Source organism: Sander vitreus, chromosome 10 (genome assembly GCF_031162955.1).
Source record: "Sander vitreus isolate 19-12246 chromosome 10, sanVit1, whole genome shotgun sequence".
Lineage (NCBI taxonomy): Eukaryota > Metazoa > Chordata > Actinopteri > Perciformes > Percidae > Sander > Sander vitreus.
In genome coordinates this window covers 6,118,341-6,141,475 of record NC_135864.1, presented here as the reverse complement: position 1 = coordinate 6,141,475, position 23,135 = coordinate 6,118,341, and the positions used below count along the sequence as shown (strand labels likewise).

Genomic DNA, 23,135 nt, shown 5'->3' with positions numbered 1-23,135 from the left:
AAACGTGTTGAAATTGGTTTCAAAGTTATTTAAAGCATTAAATAAAGACTTTATTTTTTTGTTATTTTTTGCAGCTCCTTCCCCCTTTCAGTACTGAAAACTGTTCTTGGCATCTGCGCTCTTATAAAACTTACAATTTTATTTCAAATTTTCCAATTCATCTGTTGCATTCGTACAGCTAAACATCCAATGGTCTATATGATGCCGCAAAAAAGTCATTTACTTGGGGGGGGGGGGGTTTCAGTAAGCAGAGCCATCTTTGTCTCTCTTTGGGGAGCATTCCACAGCCCAGAAGAAATAAACCGTCCGCGCTGCTTTACGACTGTGTTTATGTTGTCAGTCGGCCAGAAGATCTCGCGGTCCCTCCAGTGAGGTCTTACATTTGACCAAAAAGAAAGTATACAAAAATAACACATCCAGGGAGATGTTAAGAGTTGTGTTGGCCTTTTACTGGAGGAATGACCGTGCCCTGTGTCAGATTTACCCGCAGGCCTCGGGACAAAGGGCTGCTCAGAGCGGTGGAGGAGGGTGCATACTTTAAACAGGGCTGCTCTTTTTATTTGTGATCATTGGTGGTAAATCAGCTCTGTCTCTTGGCGAGTTGGGTAAAGAAAGGTCCATTCATGGCGGGCAGAGTGGAGGTGGAAGATGTGGTTCAAGTACTAGGGTGGGCTACTCTCCCTCCAAAGACACGCAAATACAGTAAAACAAAAACACAGACCCACCCCAGAGTCACATCATTTCCTGAAAGTGTAGCGTTTATTATACAATAGCTGTGGAATTGGAAATGACTTATCTACAGTATATACTTCAGGGTGTGGAAGAGGACCTGCTGATTACTTTTGGGTCAGAAACTCATGAGTCATCTAAGGAAGGAAGTGAGTAAACCCTGCATCAAAATGCCTCACAGAATGAGTGTCTTCTTAAAGTGGCCACGCGCTCCTGTAACATTCCTCAGACTGAGCCAGGAATAAAAGAGTCTTAATTACAGCTGGGATTCATAACTAAAGGGGCTTTTATGTGTGTATAAGTGTGGCTTTTTTCTTTCTACGTTTCTTGCTGGTACACCCCAAATGCCTGCCAAGTGCCCTCTGTGACTAACTGGAAGAACTCAGAGTAAAATTGAAAAAGAAATAAAAATAATAATTTATTTTATGATAGTGGAAATCAATCTAATTGAAGTTGCTATAACACTGCAGGGTATGAATGTGGTTGTTGAAGGGGAGGTATCATCTTTCACGGCTCCAGTAGCACACTGATACTATATAATTATAACTACTGGCACTGCAGTTGACAAATCCATGCCTTCTCCATCCTTCCTCATCCCTCGCTCATGTTGGCTTCTCTCAAAATCCTCCAAAAGTACAGCTCGCTCAAGGTTTTGTTTTGTGTTTCCTTTAAACTGGGCTGTATCATCGTCATCTGTAGCACCTCCTCCTGTATTCGCGGATTAGTCACGACATGCTTCGACGCGGGATGAGAGATTTGAGTGGCAATGCTCTGCTCGCGCTGATTATCTCCGATCTTAACACGTGCCTTTTACCTCTATAGGGCTGCGTTCTGATAGCTGGTGAAATAGCCAGATTGGATAAGAGATAAATAATCTAATCAAGTCTTTCATCTCCTCTTTGGGTAGTTTATATATTTAATTATTTTTCAGTTTTATTTGATAAGTCAGCAGTAAAGAGATGACAGGACATGAGAGAAGAAAGAGATGGGGACTGATGTGCCCTGCCAAAATTCTGGTTATTTTTTATGTCAATCTTTCAAGTTTAGTTGTAAATATATAAGTATATATAAAATATAAATTAGTTAGTACTTTTGGTACTTAATTAAAAGGCTAAGTCAGTTCACAGAGGAAGTCTAAAGTATTCGTTTTTGATAAGCCGATTCAATACTGAATTCAGATTCAATAAAATGCTGACCAAACCCTTCCTCTTTATTTAACCCATTTCTAGATATTTCTAGCACTTTTGTGACAGTAATGTAGTCAGAGTGGTACGGCTGTGACCTTACACGACTTATTAACTGGATGTCAGCATGACAATGTGGGAAAGCAGGCTATTTCTAGGGCTAGGGCTTCTAGGGGTAAATGTACTTACTGAAGCACAAGGACTAGACAGGTATATCTTTGCTAACAGTACATAATATATTAATATCAGATTTTTAGGTTGGTCAGTGTATGCACTTACACACACACAGTGATGTGCTACAACCGATGCAAAGGGAATTCTCTCTTATCAAAGAATTATTCATGAAAATGTGCTAAAACTCCCAGCACTTCTTAGACATCCTCTTATGTTGTCCATGCAGTACTCCCTGCTACCCCTAAGGCAGCGCCTACACATACTTCACTACTTGAGAAACTGACTTTGACAAGCATGCACCATAAACAATATTGGGCAGATGGTGGCCATTACAGTTCAGTGATGCCTCCACATGATTAAAAAAAAAAAGATCACACACTAGGCTGGATCCAACAGGGGATTATGACTAAAATTACTCTGTGCTTATTTTATTGAGACCATGAGCAAAGTGGATACTTTGAAAAACAATGCAAAAAGCAAAATGAGTGTTCAAATAAAATGTCTGCTTTATATTATATTAGGCTAATTTGGAATTTGAAAAATTATAGGAGGCATTTCTGAGTCAGCACAATATCAGTTTTGTACAATTTTGAGATATGGGAGGTATGAGAATACATGTCTGAGAGGCTGTTTCTATTTAAACACCCAACCCCCAGTTTCCCACCTCCACCCCGCCCTCTCTTTCCCCTTTCCCTTGCTCTCCCTTCTGCCGGAGGCCTTGTTAAATTGGCACAGATTCTACCCCGGCTCCCAATCGAAATCGCTGCCTAAGTGTTTCCACTCCGCTAACCCTATCATGGCCTTACAGTAGCAGAGCACACAGAGGGAGTATGCACAGGAAAAGCTTCTCTACATATGTCTACTTGGGACATAAAAGAAGCAGCACAGCTACAGATCGATTCAACTGCCGACCCTGCGTTTGTTTAGATCTCAAGACAGAATTTGTAGTGCATTTCAGAGATCATACATGAAGACTGAATTGTAATCAAAACTGAGTGATCATATAATGTGAGTCAGCCAGCAGGATACTCTGCAAAATTCTTGTAGTCCTCCTCACAAACAGAACAGTCTTTGTTTGTGAGGCTTTAGCCGAGCGGATGCAAGCGAGGCATTCTGCTGCAGAAGTCATATGCCTCCTTCTTCCTGCTCGGTCTCAGAGGTGTTGAAAACTTCCAAAAGCACATTCCACTCTGAGACAGACAGACACAAGGAATAACAGTTGAGCAAGTAAAGAAGAATTCCGAGCTTTGCTCCTGGGGAAAAAGGCATCCATTTCAGAAGAAAAAAAAGAACCATTCCCTGCAGATAGTATGTGTCTAATCAAAGACAACTGAAACGCTTCAAAAAGGATCCTAAATTCTTTCAGAAGTCTTAAAAAGGCATCGGAGCAGACTTTTGGTCCAGCAACTTTTCTGCAAAGTGACCTTCTGGTTAAAGGTCATTCCTCAATCTTTATCAACACTATATTCACACAACCACCAAATTCCCATCACCGCAGACCAGAGTATACTGGGAAACCAACACAACCTCCGCCCCAGACAAAATAGGCCGCTCATATAAAACAGGAGTTGGCTTTGCACTGAGCATGAAAGTGGAGTCTTTTGGCAGGCCACTGCCATCTCTGACTTGTAAACAATATGGAGGGTATTTTTAGGGGACACTCGGACTTAATGTGATACTCTGAAGTCCGTTGGTCTATTTTAGGTCCGGTGCTGCATGAATAAGAGGTATCTGCACTGCTGTATTCATAATAAGGCGTACAAGCTAATGGAGGACATGGTAAGTAGGTGAATGTGTTTGCCTGCATGTCTACATCCGTCTACGTGTGAGGGGGAAAAAGCCAGTCTAGCAGAATAATTTCCAGTGTTGAACTAAAAGCGGAAGACTGAATCTAGACAAAACAAAGACGCCGCTAAAAGCATCAGCAGAGGAGAAAGGCCAAGGCTTATTGTAGGTCTGGAGGAGCATCTTTATGTGCACAAACTCAATACAATGCAATAATGGAAGCATTAAATCTAGAACAGCATGTTCACATGAGCACAGCGACATCACTTCACTTCTTTCAAATGGGGGCATCACATCTGATGTGTGAGATTGGCTCTGTTCCTCTGTTCAAACGGAGAGTCGTTTTTTTTTTTTTTTTTGTTTAAAACCAATTGCTAGGCAATTGGACTAGAGCTTGACAAAAGCTTGGCCATCATCAAAGAGGCAGTATAAAGGGAAAGAGATGAGAGCCAGTCCAAAAAGAAAGAAAGAAAGAAAGAAAGAAATTAAAGAAAGGAGATAACTGCTGTTTATCAGATTGTTCCAAGATAAAATTCCCTTCAAACCATATCAAAAACAAAAAGAACAGAGAGCTCATCAGCTAGCAACATAAATGGAGGCAAGGCAAATAGGCAATCACAGAAGTCCCTGAGATACTCTGAAGCAAGTTACAGATAAAAAAAAATTCCCATTGGCATTTACATCAGTGGCTATATATTCCCCTGGTGACTCTACTCCCAACTTTATGTGCAACTGCAAATCTGACGATTTAAATCAATGGTTCGGGCCACACACACAAACACACACACACACACACACACACACACACACACACACACACACGATAAACCAGAAAATATGATTTAATGCAAATTGCTGCTGAATGGAGATCAAATATAAAACTTCTTCTCCATCTGTGTTGTCAGTGGGCTCAAAGTTTTGCAGAATGCTGTGAGGATGCTTTATAATACACTCTGATACCATTCCAGAATCTAATCTACCACGGACACCTACGTAGAAGCTTTGATGTTAAGAGGAAAGCGTGGGTGGGCATGTCTCTGATTATGAAGTGGGCAGCTTACATCACCGTTGGTTTGCTAAATTAGACGCATGGCACATACAAAAGACTCAAAAAAAAAAAGAGTCCTGGTGTCCTAAAACCCAACTTTCAACAACACTGCCACTGTCAACACTGATCAGATCTAAACTGCACTTCCACCAGTCTGACGCCTACACTTAAGATTTCACTTAATCCCTAAACACCGCACCCAATCATTTACAACCTACTTTCAAACTACATCGTTGAGTTCAGGTGTAAACACATGACACTCCTTCTAATGGGAGACAGGTGCTCTGATAATGGTGACACTGAACTCCATCATGAAATTATAGCTAATCATTACACAAAATGACACCCATTTTAAAAGAGAACTTAAGCCTGGAAAGCCATGCTCTTCAAATCATATGGCTTTCTACACTAAAGTGGACCAAGTAGTTTGAACCGAGTGGTCGGCACAGCCTTCCTTAGCTGCATTCACTGTTGAACAACAGGTCCACAGTTACATTTGGGCTGAAAGTAAATCTTTTTTTTGAAATCTATATATTTTGATAATGAAACTTTGGTTTAAAACCAGTGGTTAAGATTAAAACATAGCAAGTCAACATTGCAAACTATGTATACTTACTACCTAATATTTTTATATATATATATATATATATATATATATATTTATATATATATATATATATATATATATATATATATATATATACACAGCTTCGAATGACAGAAAATCAGCTAATCCTAACATTGGACAAGCAGAAACACAGAAATGATCATGTATATTTTGAAAATATTTTGTGACAGCCAATCAGATAACCTTTAGAGAGTAGCCTACACATGTATTAACAGTAAACTGGTACTCTGCTGCATTCAAAGTGGACATACGAGTATGTACAGGGGCATTATCAGTATTTTATCCCTTTAAACGAGCCGGTCTCAAACATGCCTACGCACCTGGGGGCATTGAAATCAATCATTGCATCGATGCATCGCGATGCAGTGACAGATCATAATCGATTATTGCCTATTGATGTTACTTGTTGATTTTCGGGTTGCTGCTTTTTTTTGTTTTTGCCTTTTGTCTGTTGTCTGCTGTGTTCAGACTCCACTACATTTAGGAAGTGTCTTTTTTAAGAGCATGTACAATAAAAAAAGAGGAGTTTGTATATATGTTCAAATATATCATGGGGTGGCAGCAAGGCACCGAAACCCCAACTGCTCGGGGCGCCTTTCCATGGGCACCTCCCTCACTCTGACATCTCTCCATTAGTGCATGTATAGGTGACTTGAGTATATAGATATATAGTATAGAGCATGTGTGTGTAATTCAGGCCTGTGTGTAATATCAACAGAGTGAAAACGTAATTTCCCCTTGCGGGATTAATAAAGTATAAACTATTATTATTATTATTATTATTATTATAATAATAATAATAATATCTGACGGCTTGAATTTGTCGATGGAAAACTATGTGTAGCAATATAAATATTATTAATATATATTGAGGAAGTGAGGCATCATGATGCAACGTGACATTGAGTCAATTTGAATCGTTGACAGGATAATCGTAATCAAATTGAATCGTGAGACCAGTGAAGATTCACACCCATATGCACACCTGCAAAACATCACGGCATTGTTCTTGTGAACATATGCCAGGGATCAAATTCGCCACCACTTGCTGGTCCAACTTGGTGGTCAAACTGGAGGTTTCCTCCCGTCACCAAGTCCAGTAACGTTTTAAGATGATACTATATGAATGCTAGGTTTTTGAACATTTCATCTTCACATCATCTTAAAATGTCGCAACAATACACACCCTGACAAGAGACAAATCAAACAAGACAATACCTGTATCATACAGGTTCCTGATTAGCTGCCTATTGTGCTGCTCTACAGAACACACCACAATCACACATATTAGCAGAGCCAGCAAGAAGAAAAATCAAGACAACATTCAAAACCTGCTTTTGTCTCCATGCTAGATTCTCACAATGCCTGATGTCATACACAAAATAGCATTAGAATGTACAAAATGGCAAATTACAATCCAGAATATGTATTAATATTATTTATTGGGACATTGTACAACACCATTTAGGCAGTAAAAGAAAACGAAAATAAAAATGTAGCTCTCTTAGCTTTGAACCTGACTTTGTGCATCTCCTGAGTGGGGAGTAGCATAGTGACTGCTTAGACTGCTGGGATATTACGTTATGTGTTAAGGAGTACGCTGAGGGCATGAGAAGCTCCAACATTTGGTGGTTTTAGAAAGGTAGCGAGAGTACACGCCGCAATGCGAGTCTGCGGAGGAGACTTTCTCCCACACAGTCAGGTCCTTGATTAATGTTATGCCAGCTCATCACTACAGAGAAGGCTGCTGGCCTGACAAGGAGATAATAGCAGCTGGTATGGTACAGTGTCATAGGACATCAAGGAAGCGCTGCAACTCCTACAGAGGTCTGCAATGGTGACCCTAATCTCTTTAGGCATGTTGTCACGTTAGAAAGCTTTTTGCATCTGCGCTAGTCAAACAGCCAGGACAGAAAAGGAACGACGCCGCAGGCTTTGTTTGTAACCACATTTTCGGGTGAAATGTATCACATTTACACAGAAAAATAGCTGCCTTCGAGCGGAAACAAGTGTGTAGCATACATCTCTTTACATGAGCTCAGTTGAGTTGTGATTAACAGAGTCACAATTATTTTGACAGTGATTTATTACTGCCACATTACACCCTAAACCAATTATTTGGATATCACTTACAGAATAATGACCTTAATTGACCAAGAGTATAATGTGTTCAAGAGAAAAATCTGGACTGTTTACCTGTGAAGAGTTTAGTAATGGCCTTATTCTGTCGTCGTGCGGAGCAGATGAGTAGCAGCCAGGGAGGCAGGAACTCGTGATGACTGGCCAGGAGCTCGGCGATGGTCCTGGGGGAGCCGGGGGGGGACCTCTGCTCCCCCTCACCTAGCTGACAGCCTTCATCGATGGAGTCCACAAGCAGGAAGAGAGACTGCTGAGGAGGCTCAACACTCAGGAGAGGCAAGAGGACACATCTGAGGAAAGGAGGAGGAGAGAAAGAAAGAGAGGGAAATGTAATGTTTTCACCTTTTCTGATTGTGTCTGACTCATAAATAAACGATAAGATTTTAGTTTCTGTTCAACAAACTTCTGAGAGAAAGTTTGTGTCTGAAGTCTGCGTTCAAAGCACAGTATAATTTCAGGCAAATCATTTTCTTTCTTGTGGAGGATTCACAAATAAAAAGGAGAAGAGGTTGTCTTATTTTGTAAATAACTATTGTAATGTGGTTGCATTTTCTGCTAATGATGCGAGGCCACTGTTCGCAATTAGCATGTCTGATGCTGGAATCTCATTTTCACTCTCAACGCCGCCAGCAAATACCAGGCTTCTGCTTAAATTACAACAAGCATGGTGAGATTTAATAAAGCCTCTTTTATGCTGAGTAATTTGGTGAAAACAGATAGGTTTGCTAGTTTACCAGTTAAAAAAACAAAATAAGAAAATTTAAACTTGTTGCAGTTAGCTTTACATGTGTTGTGCATGTCAACTTTCACACTAAATGCTTCCTCTTGGGGGAATTACTGGAGTTGTTGGGTCTTTGTTAGGGCGGTCAGCATTAATGCGTTAATCGCGATGCGATTAAGGGTCGAGCATAATGCGTTAATTATTTATTTATTTTTTTAAATCGTATTAATCGCATGTCGCCATTTATTAATTTATTTTCACTTCACTCCGCTTTGCGTCGTGCCTAACAGGCTACTATGTTGCCGTAATTCCTCGTAACACATCCTGCCGCTGCAGGAATAGCAACGCGGATTTCGGTGCCTCATTCTCTCTGATGCTCTGAAACAGACGTTACAGGCAACAGAAACACCGCTGCACGTGAACTTTGCTATTGTAGTTATGTGTTTTATGGATGGCATAGGGATGAATCATCCTTATGCTCCCCCACAACCTGCAAAATATGGTATGACATCAGGATGATTGGGCCCCCACACTCAAGTCACCTTTTTTGCTGCCACTTAAGAGATTCATGGGGGAAAGCACTATCTGTCAGAGTTACTCTGATTCTCCACTGGGTATGTTCCGGCTGTGCCGCTGTTTTGTTCCGTCCTCCGCCACGCGCCATACCACACCGGGCGCGTCTCAGAAGCGGAGCGTCTTGCTGCCCGACTGCCCTTTAATAATTGTGTTTGCAAAGATTATGTAAATATTCATTGATCCTAGTCCTACTGTCATTTACTTTTTGGAAATGTTTAAGAGTTATTTTTTTGTTTTCTTGAACTTATTTTACATGTTGAGAACAATATGTTGTACAAATGTATAAATAAAGGAAACATGAACAGGTCTGGTGTCTTGCAGCTAATTAGTGCAACGTTGTTTTAATATATTTTAAAATCAACTAAAATTCAATCCCATTTCAGTCACCCTTTTTAGAATCCGTGTTATTCTGTAATTATTTTGCTATCTTATTTCAACACTGCCACCACAAAGGAGAGCAGGAGAGTGATTTTATTGAGGCGTAGCGTAACATTCTCAGTTCATCAGTCTCAATTGGTAGAGAGTGTACGCGTTGAAATATGTCTCCATCCAACCCAAATTGCATCTATTAACAGGCCCACTGTGGATGATTTGAGCTCACAGAAACATCCACAGCAGATACAGTCATTTATAATTCAGTGGGATTTTTTTATTCAACAAAAAGAAAAACTTTGCCTGGGAGCTAAATGTTCAGCCTTGAAATTATATCAAAAGACATGGAGAGAAATGTGCTCAGCAACTATCATGACAACTAGCCTTTTGTCTGAGTCAAACCTCGACAAATCTCCCTGCAACATACTTTTTTTATGTTTGAATATGAAGACCCATTAAAACCAGCCCTGTGGCATCCAGTAACAAAGTAAAAAATGATGTATTGCACTGTGTATCACGCGTCACATCAATACTCCGCTGAGCACAAACGAATCAAACTATTTAAATGCTACATTAACCTTTTATCAATGCCAAACCGCAAGCCAGACATGGAATCTACTTGCTCCAGTGCTTATGTGTACCTTCACACATTAACGCTCACTGAAGCTGGATAGCCGACAAATGCAATTTTTGTTCTCTGGAGTGGAGTTTGTGCTGACAAGACCTCTGTTCCACTGTGACTGCCACCCACAGTTTGAAGCCAGCCATAAGACGTCCATTTAGAAAAAAAAAGTCAAATCCCAAGACTCATAAAATGACTTCCAGCTCAACTGGCCGTGATAAGGGATCTGAGGATTTCATATTAGTGACATTTTAATCTGGGTCTAAGTTAATTAAACATTCAAACAGGGGCTGAGCAAATCAATTAATCGAAATGAAAACTCAAGAGTAGCGAGACGGCTTCAGGGCATCTGAGGCTTTTTCACGGGTAGCCGTTGCGCAGATAAAAACCGGTCACCTTCCAGATGATGGGACTCTTCAACTACCACTCTTCCTTAATGGAACTGACATTGGTTGTAAGCTTTGTCATAAAACACTAAAATACTGTTTTAATGAGACTTCGTCTGGATGCTCAACAGCCTGTCACTAAGCCTGTGGCTCCAAAGCCATTCCATTTTACGCATCTACCATTTTAGGCTTACATTTTACCCATAGCTCATTAGCCTTAAGCACATGGGAGCAGGAATGGCTGGGGTGAAGGTCTGTGTGCTTTCAGTCCAAAGTACTGGGCCATAGAGAAGAGGCCATTTTTACAATGACTTCACCTTGGTTACTATAGAGAAGTGCCAATGCCTGATATTACATTACAAAATTACCCAAAACGAAGTTGTGTAATATCAAACCAGTCTGATAACATTTAATGCTATGAAATAGTTGCAATGTATTTTACCTCAGACAACAATGTACAATATGGCAGCTTACATAACATGTTGTGAAAGTCTTGGAGGAAAACATGCATATGTTTTAAGCCTAATATTCAGGTATACAGCTTACTTCTGAAATCACACTTTACCATGACTAATGGCTCCCATATCATGCCAATGCCTTTACTCAACTATTTGAAACCCTTTTTTCAAAATGGTTACCATTTTGGGCTGAAATTGAGATATTTCCATTAAGCTGTCAATTATGTATTTCTATTTGCTGATTATCTTTAGTGTATAAAATGGTCTGAAAATTAAATATATTCTTCTTCTCACAAATTCCCATAGGCCAAGGCAAAGTCTTTAATCAGCTTGTGTGTCCCGCAAAACAGTCCAAACCCCTAAGATTATTCACTTCTACTGAGAAAAGAAACAGGTTTATACATTTCAGAAGCTGGAATTAAAATGGATGTTGTTGATTGTTTTTGTCAATCAGCTCCTCTGTTAATCGACTGTTCATTTCAGCCCTAGATGAAATCTTTTAAAATGTAGCTACCCCTCAGGTGGGCACTGGACAGTTGAACCTGTTTTGCAAAGCTTCTACAAACTTCAGCTCCTATTCAAAACTTTTTTCCAAGCAGTTTGAACCCTCAGCGGGAAAGAAATCAGTGCAAAGTGCCTCAACCTTCACGTCATGTTGTTCAGCCTATCAGGAAACACAGTCAATCACTCCTTCTGATGGCTGCAGGCCACAGAGAACCTGCAGCGCCATCTGGGAGCCCTGCCAAAAGGAATGTCCATCCACAGGGGTGACTGTGTGCGAGTGTGTGTGAATGGCTGTGTCTGAGGCCAGGTTGCCTACTGAGACAATCAAATCCACAGTGACAGCAAGTGGGCAAAACAAAGAGACATTCTTTTCATACAATTCAGCTACTTTAAGGCTGTCAAAGAGTCAAAAGACAAGGACTGCAGACAAAGAAAACTCTGCGGGATACTGGAGATGGAGAGAGAATAAGCTCAGGAAAAGCTGATTTAGTTTGCCAGACAAACCTGCAGCATACCTGAGCCAGAAAATTAAAAGTGATTCAGCCACACACGGTGGTCTTGGACATTTGTAACAACTAGTTTTGGTTCTTGCTCAAGTCCTCAACATTTGCCAATTGCTGTTTAAGAGAAAATGGGAAGAAGGGGGATGTGAAATGCATCTAATGCTCTCACCATCTGTCGTGTTGTGTTCGCAACTGCAGCGGCCGTCGCTCACACCACAATGTGCAAAGTGAAGCTTTCAGTGTGACGTTTAGTGAAGATGTCTGGACCGGCAGGGCAGCACTGGGCACAGAGCCAGCGCCTTACAAATGTACACAGCTCATTTTATAGAGCGGGCGCAGAGCCTGAAATTCATGCCGCATACTCAAACGCCACCCGCAGGCGCACACACACAAACACTGACCAGGATATAGCAGAAGTTCGAGAAAACAGAGAGTGAATACACGAATCATGTCTGGCCTTGACACTGCTCTATTAATGGAAGTTGGGCCGACTGTTGAGTCAAGCTCTCAGCTTCACACAGACCACCACACAGAGTGATACTGACAAAGTGTTCCACCACATTCAGTAGAAAACCAGAGATGCCTTTTTATTAGAAGAACCCCTATCTCTTCATTTCGTACCTAGTCAACTTAAAGGAATCCTGCTCAGCGTCTTTGCAAAGTCAAGAGAGCTTAGTGTCACAGAGTTTAACGACAACAGCTGACTCATGCTCACCCAAAGTGAAAGACAACAATCTTGCAGTAATGCTGACATTATGCATAACGCTACTGCAATCATCTTGTTCAAAGTGATCACAGTGATGCAGACAATAAGACTGATGCGAGTGGTGCTGAGAGCAAATGTTCTGAACAGCCAGGCTGAGACACTTTAACTGTATTCTCCTCGTTACCTCAGCCATATGCTCTTGTTTCCTCCTCAATCTGTTATCATCTCACTCCAGTTTTATCTGATTGGACATAAACTCCAAATCTAAGGCTTCATTACAGTTTTTGCAAAATGGGTATGCTTTGATTAAAGCTCGTTTTTCAAAGCTTTTTATAAATCTAGGGGTTGATACAGAGTGATTGCACAGGAGGAGAACTGCAGTTATGTACGCTGCGGACAGACATATTTACATTCATTTGTGCTGAGAGCTTTTCATTAGACCGATAACCCTCTGATGATGTCAACCTTGCAGCAGTAAATTAGTTATTGTTAAGAAATACAGAAATGCCAATTATAATAATTTGTTCACAACAACTGAGTAGAGGATTGGGCAACGTTTACAAAAAAATCCATATTAAGCTTGAACAACTGCATCGTGTCTAACACAAAATAGCTTAAAACCATGCTGACAGTTAATTAACTGCATAATTTAGCAACATCTCCCCCACATGAAGCTACTCTGCCCACATTTCATATCTCAGGGAGTTGTTTGGGTTATTAGAGACAGTTGCAGTTTGGAATTCGTGAAGCTCCAATTTTCATTTGATTTATTTAATTGTATCAAGAATGCCTTACACATGAAAAAAAGACATCGAATAAAATCAAGGATAAAAACACAATAAAGGGCAGGACTTATTTCCATTGTGGTCCTCCTGAATTTCTCATTGAGTATCTAGCTGGGGATGTCAGTCAGTCATTTGGTCAGTCCATCACTTTGGTTCAGACGTAGACATCTTAGCATTTACTGGATTGGATTGGTTTGGATTATCAAACATGTGTACAGACGTTGATGTCCTCTGCAAAATATCTAAATACACTCAGCCCCCACTAAAAGTTGAAACTCTCCAGCATGTTCCACTTCAGGCTTCACCTAGGTAAGTGATGTCAAATCAGGTGTTTTCCACAAGCTGTCAACAGCAGATTACCTCACATAGGCTACTGCCATAACAAGTCAGCAAAAAAAAAAAGAAGACAAAAACTCCGACCACATTTGAATGGTCCTGTAAGTATTTATTTTTAAAAAAAAAGTGCTTGTTTCTGCTGTTCTTTAAACATGCTGGACAATGCAAGAATCTGATCTCAGCTTAATGGATTTGCACAATCAATTCTGTGCTGGATTCCAAGCAGACAAACGCCTCCAGCTGTCTGAGAAACAACGTCCTGGAGACTGCTTGGTCAGGGGGAAGTGAGGTGCGCGTGAGAGCCAAAACTGGGTGACTTGCACAAAAACAGCCGTTCCTTTTAAAAAGAAGCCCATGGTGGTTCCCCATAATCGACCCTTACTAATGTCCTTTAAATTGAAACTTAAGCTGATATCTGGTCTGGTGATCTTTTAGACGAAGTGATGAATGAAGTGAGGTTTTGGATTCTAAATACCCTGTCATGGGACAGGTCCCACACAGTGTTCACATTGTTATTGTGAGGGTGAGGGCTGCCCATTCCCACCCTTCAATTACATCATACCAGAGTGTTGCAGTTAAAAAATATGATTTTCTCTTGACTTACCATTTCATTTCAATGTATCTACACTGTTAATAGGTTGTTTTTAAAATCCAAATATTCATATAGACCAAATTCTAATTAGAAATGTTAAAAACAGGCCTCTTTAATCACTAGTCAAACTTCTTAACCCCTTTAATGCAGCCTATTAATGATTTGCAAAAGTGTAAACACACTGCACACCAGCACACATACCTAGGATAACTATTCCAAACCCCCAAGCTCTTGCTAACCCAGACGAGGTGTGCATTCCTGGCCAGCTATCCAATACTGTCAAAGGAATCTGAAATTTCATCCTTTTCAACCCCCTCCCTCTTCTCCCCACAGACACTCCTGCCACAGTTTAGTCTCCGAACCACTCTCTGCTCTCTTCACACAACTGTCTTTGTGTGCAAAAGCCTCAACACATGAACACACACAGTTGAAATGGATTTCAACACACAGGTAAACCTGCAAGGTGTCCAGTGCCAGCCACGACAGGATTTTAGCACAATTCAACAGATTTCTGGTGACTAGGGGTGTAAGAAAAAATCAATACACTTGAGTATCACGATATTTTATTTTGCAATACTATATCGATTTTTAAAATCGAAATTACGTTCAAAAATATTCATGTAAGACAGTGGTTCAAGTTTATGTTGTGTTTAAACCCCCTACCACTAGATGGCTATGCTGAGACACCACTAGTGTCCTTGCCTAACAGTGCCTAGCAGTGCCTGAAGCTAGAAGCTAACATTGTAGCGCTGGCTGAACTTTGGCCTACTTTAGCATATAACAATTAGTTCACTAAGAACCTGTAAACCACAATCCCAAACTGGCAGTTTGATTTTCTGTGTATTGAATTGTTTACCAAAAGTAAACTTCTTTGACTTTTATGAACATCATGTCTTTTTTAAATATTAGTTTTTCTAAAATTATACTTTAAAAAAATCCCAATATATTGCCTTATGCACAGTATCAAAATATATTGCAATATATTGAATCGTGACCCGTGTATCGTGGTACGTATCGTATCGCCAGATTCTTGCCAATACACAGCCCTACTGGTGACAAAAGGCAGGAGTGTGAGCTGTCTGGCACAGATATGATATAATACTAATAACACAGTGCTGAAACAAATTGTAGATCATCAGAAAAAACTATTTTTAATATTTGATTAAACGCCCTAAAAACATATTTCCTCAATCAGCTTCTTACTATGAGCGTTGAGATCCAAAAGACAAAAACAAACGTGTTGTCAAAAAGGTGATGTCACATATTTACGCCCACCAATCAGAGTTAAGCAGTATTTGAATCAAAATGTGATGGCAGTTGAGGGGCTGTTTGCTTATGGTGCAAAACCACTGTCAATTAAATTTGATCCAACCACACAATCCCTTTGAAGCAGATTAGTTGGGTTTGAAAGTGTTAAAAATTCCTAATAATACCTGAATGGTTGTTTTTTTTCTCCCAAAGCTTTAGCTTTAATTGCTGCATATTTAGTAATGGATATTTTATTATCATAATATTAGACTTGTATTAGACTAAAGTAATTTATCAATTTATCAAGTCACTGGTTAGTTTCATAAAAGATTGGACTTGCTGCTTTCATCTGCTGTTATAATTTGAATAATGTCCAGTTTTGGACTATTGGTCAGACCAGATAGGCAATTTAAAGACTTAACATTTGGGTTCTAGGAACATATGATGGAGATTTCTTTTACTATTTTCTTATATTTCATATTGACTAAATTATTATTCAAAAAGGTAAGTTACAAAATCAAGTTACAGCCCTCCGGTGGCTTAATGAATGAGTCTAAACTTGCATCAACTCTTTCTCTGTGCGCTCTTGTAGGAGATTGGGCACCATCATACATGAGCTTTATTTACTGAGTGGGGTAACAATAATATGAATGAGTTATGTATGCCCACACAAGCATGTAGGCACATCCACACACAAACCCTCACATAAACACACACCATCCACCGGTGGTGTGGAGACAGGGGCTGACCTCAGATTGCTGAGTCATCGTTGCAGCCGCACCAGTACTGCTGTTTCTCCTCATCTGCTCGACTGGAGCTGATGCGTCAAACTGGGAGCCCTTTTTTTTTTTTGTTTCTAAAATGTGGCCCTAATCTGCAGCGAGTTTTCCACAGCCATGCACCACATGAAAGGCAGACGGCCTCTTTCATTTAGCATCCCTTAACCCCAATAAGCAGGGCCGCACAATGTGCAACAGTCAAAAAGTCAACACAAAAAGGAAGAAAAGAAAACACAATGCTCCCTCACAAACTCAATAAAAATGTCCTTGTTGGTTTTACTTGAAACTGAAATATTGCCCAATTTAAACTGTGTTCAAAAATCAGACAAAGACAGCCCAACAGACACATTGTTGAAATTACTGTTTTCTACTAATCTCACATTAATTTGAGTAGGCATGCACCGATTACCACTAATTGTGAGGGTTTGTTCTCATTTAGATAACGGTTACATCACATGATGTCAAGACATCACTGCAAACATTTATTTACATCTCTGGCTTTGCGCCTCACAATTTCCTACTTTTCCAAGATCTGATAACTGGATGGAAATATACCCTGTCAAAATGTAATAAATAAAGTTTGCTGTAAGCCAGTAATGCCATGCTGTCTTGTTAAATAACAACTTGAAAAAGACAAACAATATTCATGTTCGCCGAAGGCTACCAGACTAGCTCTATCATGCTTCTGTTTTGAATAGCGTCACTACTTATCTGAATTATCAACGGTTATTTGGAACAAAGCTACAGGCAAATGTTTGATGTAGCTGCCAGAAAAGCAACATTTTTAACCGTCTTGTAGAAAAATATCTGAACTACAGCATCAATTTCTTCTGTGGACACGCTGTGGGAATAAAACACTGCCAAGGAACTTTAAATCTTGTTCCTAAATGTAAGCCTCGGTCATTCATCATTTCTGAAATCTGTGCCCTTTTATAAAGAAATAGAAACTTGTCCGGCTTCAATTCAAACCTAACTCATGTTCAGTGGAGAACAGTTCAACAACAGACCCACATAAGGTCACACCTAAACTAAAAGGCAGCTTTGTCTCATCAGCACAAAAAAAACCTGTTGCCTTTAGTTTGGCCCACATGGCTGGGTTAAATCCACCTATTTGAAGCCAGCTCTTTTGTCCAGAAGGGAGAAAGTGAGGCATGTTGGATGGCAGGAGGCTGACGGACCGTTTAAAACTGGAGGACTGCAGTCAAATCATGGCAGTGGCCTTTGTAAAGCTAAGAGAGAGACTAATTAAACAGAGGAATGTGCTTTGGCTCTGTCTAGAAATAAAATCCTTGATGGGACACTACAAGTGTCAAACCTTTCACATATTACAGTACAGTGTATTCAATGTACCGCAAGAAGAAAGGCAAACTGAAAGGTGAAACTGCCTTTTATCTGGAGAACTGTGGCTTATGCCCTTTGCTGGGAGGCATCTGCCCTGCTTTGCTTATTAATACATGAAATAAAAATGCATCAGAAAGTTGCAACACTCAATTTTAAAATGTCTGCTTGACTGTGGTTGCAGATCCACAGATGGTAAAAGCAATGATCAAGTTGCACGGAGTGGACGCAAACCCGTGTCTGAACCACTTTCAACGTATTAACATTAGATTGGGGATTACTATCAACACAGACTTGTTTGTCTTTGACTGGGCTTAATGATTTGACAGGGCCTTTTGCATTCACTCACAATCTAACATTTAAAATCACAGCTGGAAGGGGAATGGCGGGGGGGGGAGAGGTCAAAAGCCCCCCAAAAATCTGTGTTAAACAAGGCCCTTAACTCAATGAAAACTGTATAACTTTTATTGAGTAAAGTACAGGCCAACATGTGTTAAATGAAAACGAGGTATGCACCCCTCTGGGAGTTTTTATCCCTGGTGTAAATTAGTGGTCATAATGTTGGAAGAATAAAGTTTTACACCATTCCATGCCTTGCGCTGTTTTTATTTCTTTCTTTAAATGTCACCTCCAGATACAGCCGACAATCTTGGCTTCCTGAAACCAGATAGCATCAGGAACAGCAGGGGAGCCGTTGAGATTATTTGTATACAATGCCTGGAGCACTTTTACACCTGAGATGGCGATAAGACATTCACCAAAGTGCTTATTTGGCTCACAAACAAAACAGGCTGTGGTCATAAGCATGGTGTCTTTGTTGTCCAAAGATTTAGGTCCTGAGGTTTCCAGTGCTATGGAATACTTGCTTCACGAGACGAGGATGAACAAATGTGCCTGTCTGCAAAAGGCCCTCGACATCCAGCGTGACACAGAGCAGAGCTGAAGTGAGAAACCCCTCCGAGCTGGGCTCAGTCTCCGTTTACAAATGTCCCTACGATAACCTGCATTTTAATCAAAACAGGGTCAAACTGAAGTCAGAGTCATCGGTAGAGGACGCATGATTACAAGCAGACGACAAGAGGAGCGCTCACTTCCTAGGAGACAATTTTTTTTTATTTTTTTTTTAAAGGAGGAAAAAAAAAGAAAGAAAAAGGTTGCGGTTGACTCTGGTGACTTTTAAAAAATAATTTACCTTGCTGAACGCTTGACCTAATTCCCCCCCCCCGTGTGTGATGTTGAGATGGTGCAATAAGCATCACCAGATGGCCAGACAAGAAGCGTGAGTGTGTGTGTGTTCAGTGCTGCATTCCAGCCTGTGTTGCATAGACTGCCTGGCCTATACTGTGTAGACAAGTCATGCAAGGAACCCACATGCTCACGTGCAGCTCCTTTCAAAGCCTCCGTCTACAATAACAGTCCATCTTGATCGTGTTACATGTCCAGGCAGGGCGCTGGAAATCCACAAGCCTACTGTACTTCAGTTTGACATGTGCACTTTATCTTTCGTCAGTGCAGTCACTCGGGTCAGTCAGTCTGTGAGTCAGTCGCAGTTCAAATCTCCTTCCTCACGAGTCTTCAGCCACCTGAGCTCTACTGCAACTTAAAAATATCTGACCTTTCTTGAATCACAAGCCAAGCAGGGACAGTCCCACCCAGTATGCCACACCAGGGGGGAAAACCAACAAAACCATGACATCAAATAAGTAGAGAGGCTGCTAAGGCGGAGCTATGCGAGGAGTGTGAGCAGTCAAAAACGGGGGGGAGAGAAGATGCATCAGGGTCAGGAGGTGGAGAGGGAAGGGAGGGGGAGGGGTTGGCTTTGCATTTTACGTTTCTGGCCAACCAAATTCCTAGATTTCAAACATTACCTGGAACCACCAGAGGAATTGTAGGATCAAATTTGAATGTACATATGATTTCTCTACAACAAGCAGATGTCATGACCAGCCAATAACATGCAGGTTTTTATTCCTAACAAATTATACTGCAGGTGATTTCAGGCAGGGCTGTAACAATCTTTTGTTTCTCACAAAATTCACCAGTTAATAATGCTTTTCAATTTATCATTTAGAAAAAAAGTAAACATTGCCCAAGGTAGTATCTGCAAATGCTTGTTTGTCCCAATCAACAATCCAAAACTCAAAGATATTTAGTCAATACTGATATAACACTTGGAAAAGCAGCAAATGCTTATATTTGGGAAACAACTGTTTGGCAGTTTTGCTTAATAACTGCCTCAAACAATGGATTGCCAAAATTGTTGTCAATCAATTCTCCATCGATCAACTACTCCTCAGCCATAACTTCATGAATTAGTTCCTCCCCTCATTGTGTGCTAAGCTGTGAAATCATTTCGCTGTAGTGGATAGTAAGTAATAAAATGAAACAAAATAAAGAAAGAAAGAGGGCTGTATTTGCTTGTGTGTGCGCTCGTTCATCCTTACCTCTTGAAAGCCTCTGTGGGGTTCCTCTCACACTCTCCAGGCTGCAAAGACCTTTGCACAGCTGGGTCGCGCACCTTCTCCTCATACCCCGGCACCAGCCCGCTGCGGCAGATCTGAGCCACTAGACCTCGGATGAACCCGCCGATGCACAGCGTGTCCGAGTCGTCCGCCCGGCAGAAGTGGAAGGCCAGTGTCTGCTGTTGCATCCCCCGGTGTGTTCCCTGGGCCGATGTGGGCCATAACAGCTCCGTGCACAGTGCGGTTTTCCCGCTTCCCGGGCCCCCTACCAGCAAAACGCCCCAGGAGCTACCTGACTTTGTGGATTCTGCTGTCAGGGTGCCGGGGTTGGATGCACCCCCGCCGGGCGTCAGCAGGGGCTGCTTACTGGGAGTGCTGGTCACTACACTGAGGCTGTTGGTTTTCTCCTGGAGGCAATGCTGGATCTTATGGAAGACCCACTCCCGGCAGTAAAAGCGCTTCCCCTGCAGCAAACTGGTTTGGGCCATTTTGATCTAGTGCTGCTGTTCCACCTATTCCTCCTCTTCATAGGGGTCCCTTCATTCTGACCCTCACATTTTCAACTCCAGCAAAGGTCGGCAGTAAATTCGAACATCCATTTTGCCAGCTGAAAATGTGCCTCCCAGAAAGCAGGTTCAAGTCTAGCCGTCCTTGGTGTTGATGTTAAGAAGAGGCCAGAGTGAATGCAAGGAAGTGGAGCTGCTGCAGATGGCAGGAAAAGCGGACAAGCTATGCTGAGTTACAGAATATCTAGGTCAAAATTAAAAAAAAAAAATCAAAATTGACACTCAAACCATAGATTTTCCACCAACTTTTTCCACAGCTTTCCCACTGGTTGAACTGAGTGCTCCTTGTTATTATGAGTGTGTTGCTTTAGCATGGCGCTGGGCATGGCAGGGCACCCGGCTCTTGAGTGCATCCACTGGCAAACTCAAGCCACCGCCGCTTGATACAATTAGCCATGGGAGTTGCTGATATATTTCCGCTGATGCATTTCAGATGCTACCGGGGGCGACCAAAGCGTGTTTCCATTACATTAACATTGAAGAGACTGCCAGTGCAGAGTCAATTTCTCCAATAACACACTAAGCCTGGCTCTTTCCCTGGAAACAGACACAGAAATAAAGGCTAAATTAGGACACATTTCAAGTACAACATTATATTATATAATTATGCCCAATTAACCATCCTCCATTTATTGGCTTTAAAAAAATGTCCCATATAAGCTGCAACAGTTTGCCACTACATGTTACAGTATGATGCACATTAGTGTTATAGACATTTAACAACCTACAAAGAAGGGTTAACTCTATTCCTGCAGCTACAAAAAAGGTGGGTAAGTTGGTTTTCGGAGCTTTCATCCTCCACAATCCACATCACAGCCTGCCTGCCCTGCAACTAAATTCTTGGCAGAGGTTCGACCAGTTTCTCTAGTCTATTTACTGATTCTCCCCCCCCCCCCCTTCCTTCCTATGTGGCTTTAAATCCCAAACAGTCCACATCCGTCCTGGACTGTAGGGGAGGGGGAGTCCAAACGAGAGGACCCCCTTTCCTGCATATACAGGGGTCATTTACATGGGTGGAAGGTAACCCACCTAAAACAGGGTTTAATCGCTTTCTGAAGATGACAGAAATCTTAATTCAGAGTGGATGATGGATGGATCTTTAAACAAATGGTAAAGGACATCAAATTTAAACTTCTCTTGATTTGATTTCTGATGCTTTTTGGCTAACTGCATTTTAACCATCTTTTTTATTTAGCTCTTCATCACTGTCTACTACTGCCTCTGTATACTGGAGCAAATGCAAATATTACCCCAGCCTCTCCGGCCAAGAAAACACACACACACACACACACACACACACACACACACACACAGTATTGCTGGTTACTTTGTAATGCTGCCAAATAACAAGGTTGTACACGGGCTGCGATACATTTCCACCTAAGGCGCTCCCTGCCTCCAACACAAAGCTTAACGTTACCAAATAAATATGAAATATACCCAGGGTCAGTTGAGTTTTGAGGCGAAAGGCGATAAATAATCAATCAGAGCAAACGACATAAACCCACTCCTGCGACTGAAAAGGCAGCACAAGTCTTTGTATGGCCACACAAACCTCACCCATTTCAAATGGGATACAATTTACACCTATGGGGGCTTTTTTTTTTAAACCGTCCAGACTAGCTAACAGTTGCATGCTTTAAGGAGAACCCCCCCCACCAAAAAATAAACCTTACATGTTGCCTGTCGTAATTCTGCAGACTACAAAAACTGTTCCTTAAACTTCAATATAGCACATTGTGGAGCGTTTCACTGTTTTCGCTACAGTTTGAAATATCTCTCACAGCCCCAAACGGTTTTCCTCTCACCTCTTGCCGATTCCTTTTGGTGTTTTTTTTGTGGGGGTTGTTGTGTCCGTAGTCAACACCCTTTCTGTCCACGTTAAAACCAAACGCTTCAGATAAACCATTCGACCGTTTCCTCCGGTGCAATTTAAAGCCCAAATTTCTGCATTTCAGCGACGTTCATATCTTTCTTTGAATCGGTCTTTTCTCTGGTTGTCGGCTCCTCCTGCTGCCCGACACAGCTCCACAGTGAGCCGACTGACTCTCCGCCTCCAAACACTCGACATTTCTCTCCACTGCATGCAGAGCACACACACCAATGAGCGGCGCAAGGTCTTCTGGGACTTGGAGTTTTACCCTCTTGTCTCCATTAATAAAATAAAATGAGGTGAGCCATACATAATTGCAAATTATTTAGCCTATCTTCCCAAAGAATCATAAATGAACCACTATTTCCCTTGCTACTAGTAAATATACACATATAAATACAAATTTAAAAGTGTATTACAGTTTTTTGTTTTTTTTTTCCAATTGCTAAATGACAGCGGGCACAACTGAAGCCACATGTGCAAAACTCAAACTACAGTCTGCACACCAGCAGTTCTCGTTTTTCATTGCTTGAACACAGTTTTCAAAACTCTACGTACACTTACCTCATGACTTTAACCACAACGTGCACAACACTGTGGATTTACAGCACTTTGTTCAAA

The 23,135-nt window shown here is 41.2% G+C and overlaps 1 protein-coding gene across 1 annotated transcript in view; it reads right to left on the bottom strand.

Moving 5' to 3' along the window:
- The window catches only part of ankrd50 (ankyrin repeat domain 50), a 35,723-nt gene extending 13,236 nt beyond the window's left edge, over nucleotides 1-22,487 (bottom strand). Inside the window, exons 1-3 of the mRNA XM_078260056.1 lie at nucleotides 22,450-22,487; nucleotides 20,058-21,178; nucleotides 7,745-7,977 (exon numbers count right to left, since the gene is read on the bottom strand). Coding sequence (XP_078116182.1) covers nucleotides 7,745-7,977; nucleotides 20,058-20,563 — 739 coding nt within the window. The 5' untranslated portion in view covers nucleotides 20,564-21,178; nucleotides 22,450-22,487. The remainder of the gene's footprint in view (nucleotides 1-7,744; nucleotides 7,978-20,057; nucleotides 21,179-22,449) is intronic.
- Nucleotides 22,488-23,135: the final 648 nt, after the last annotated feature.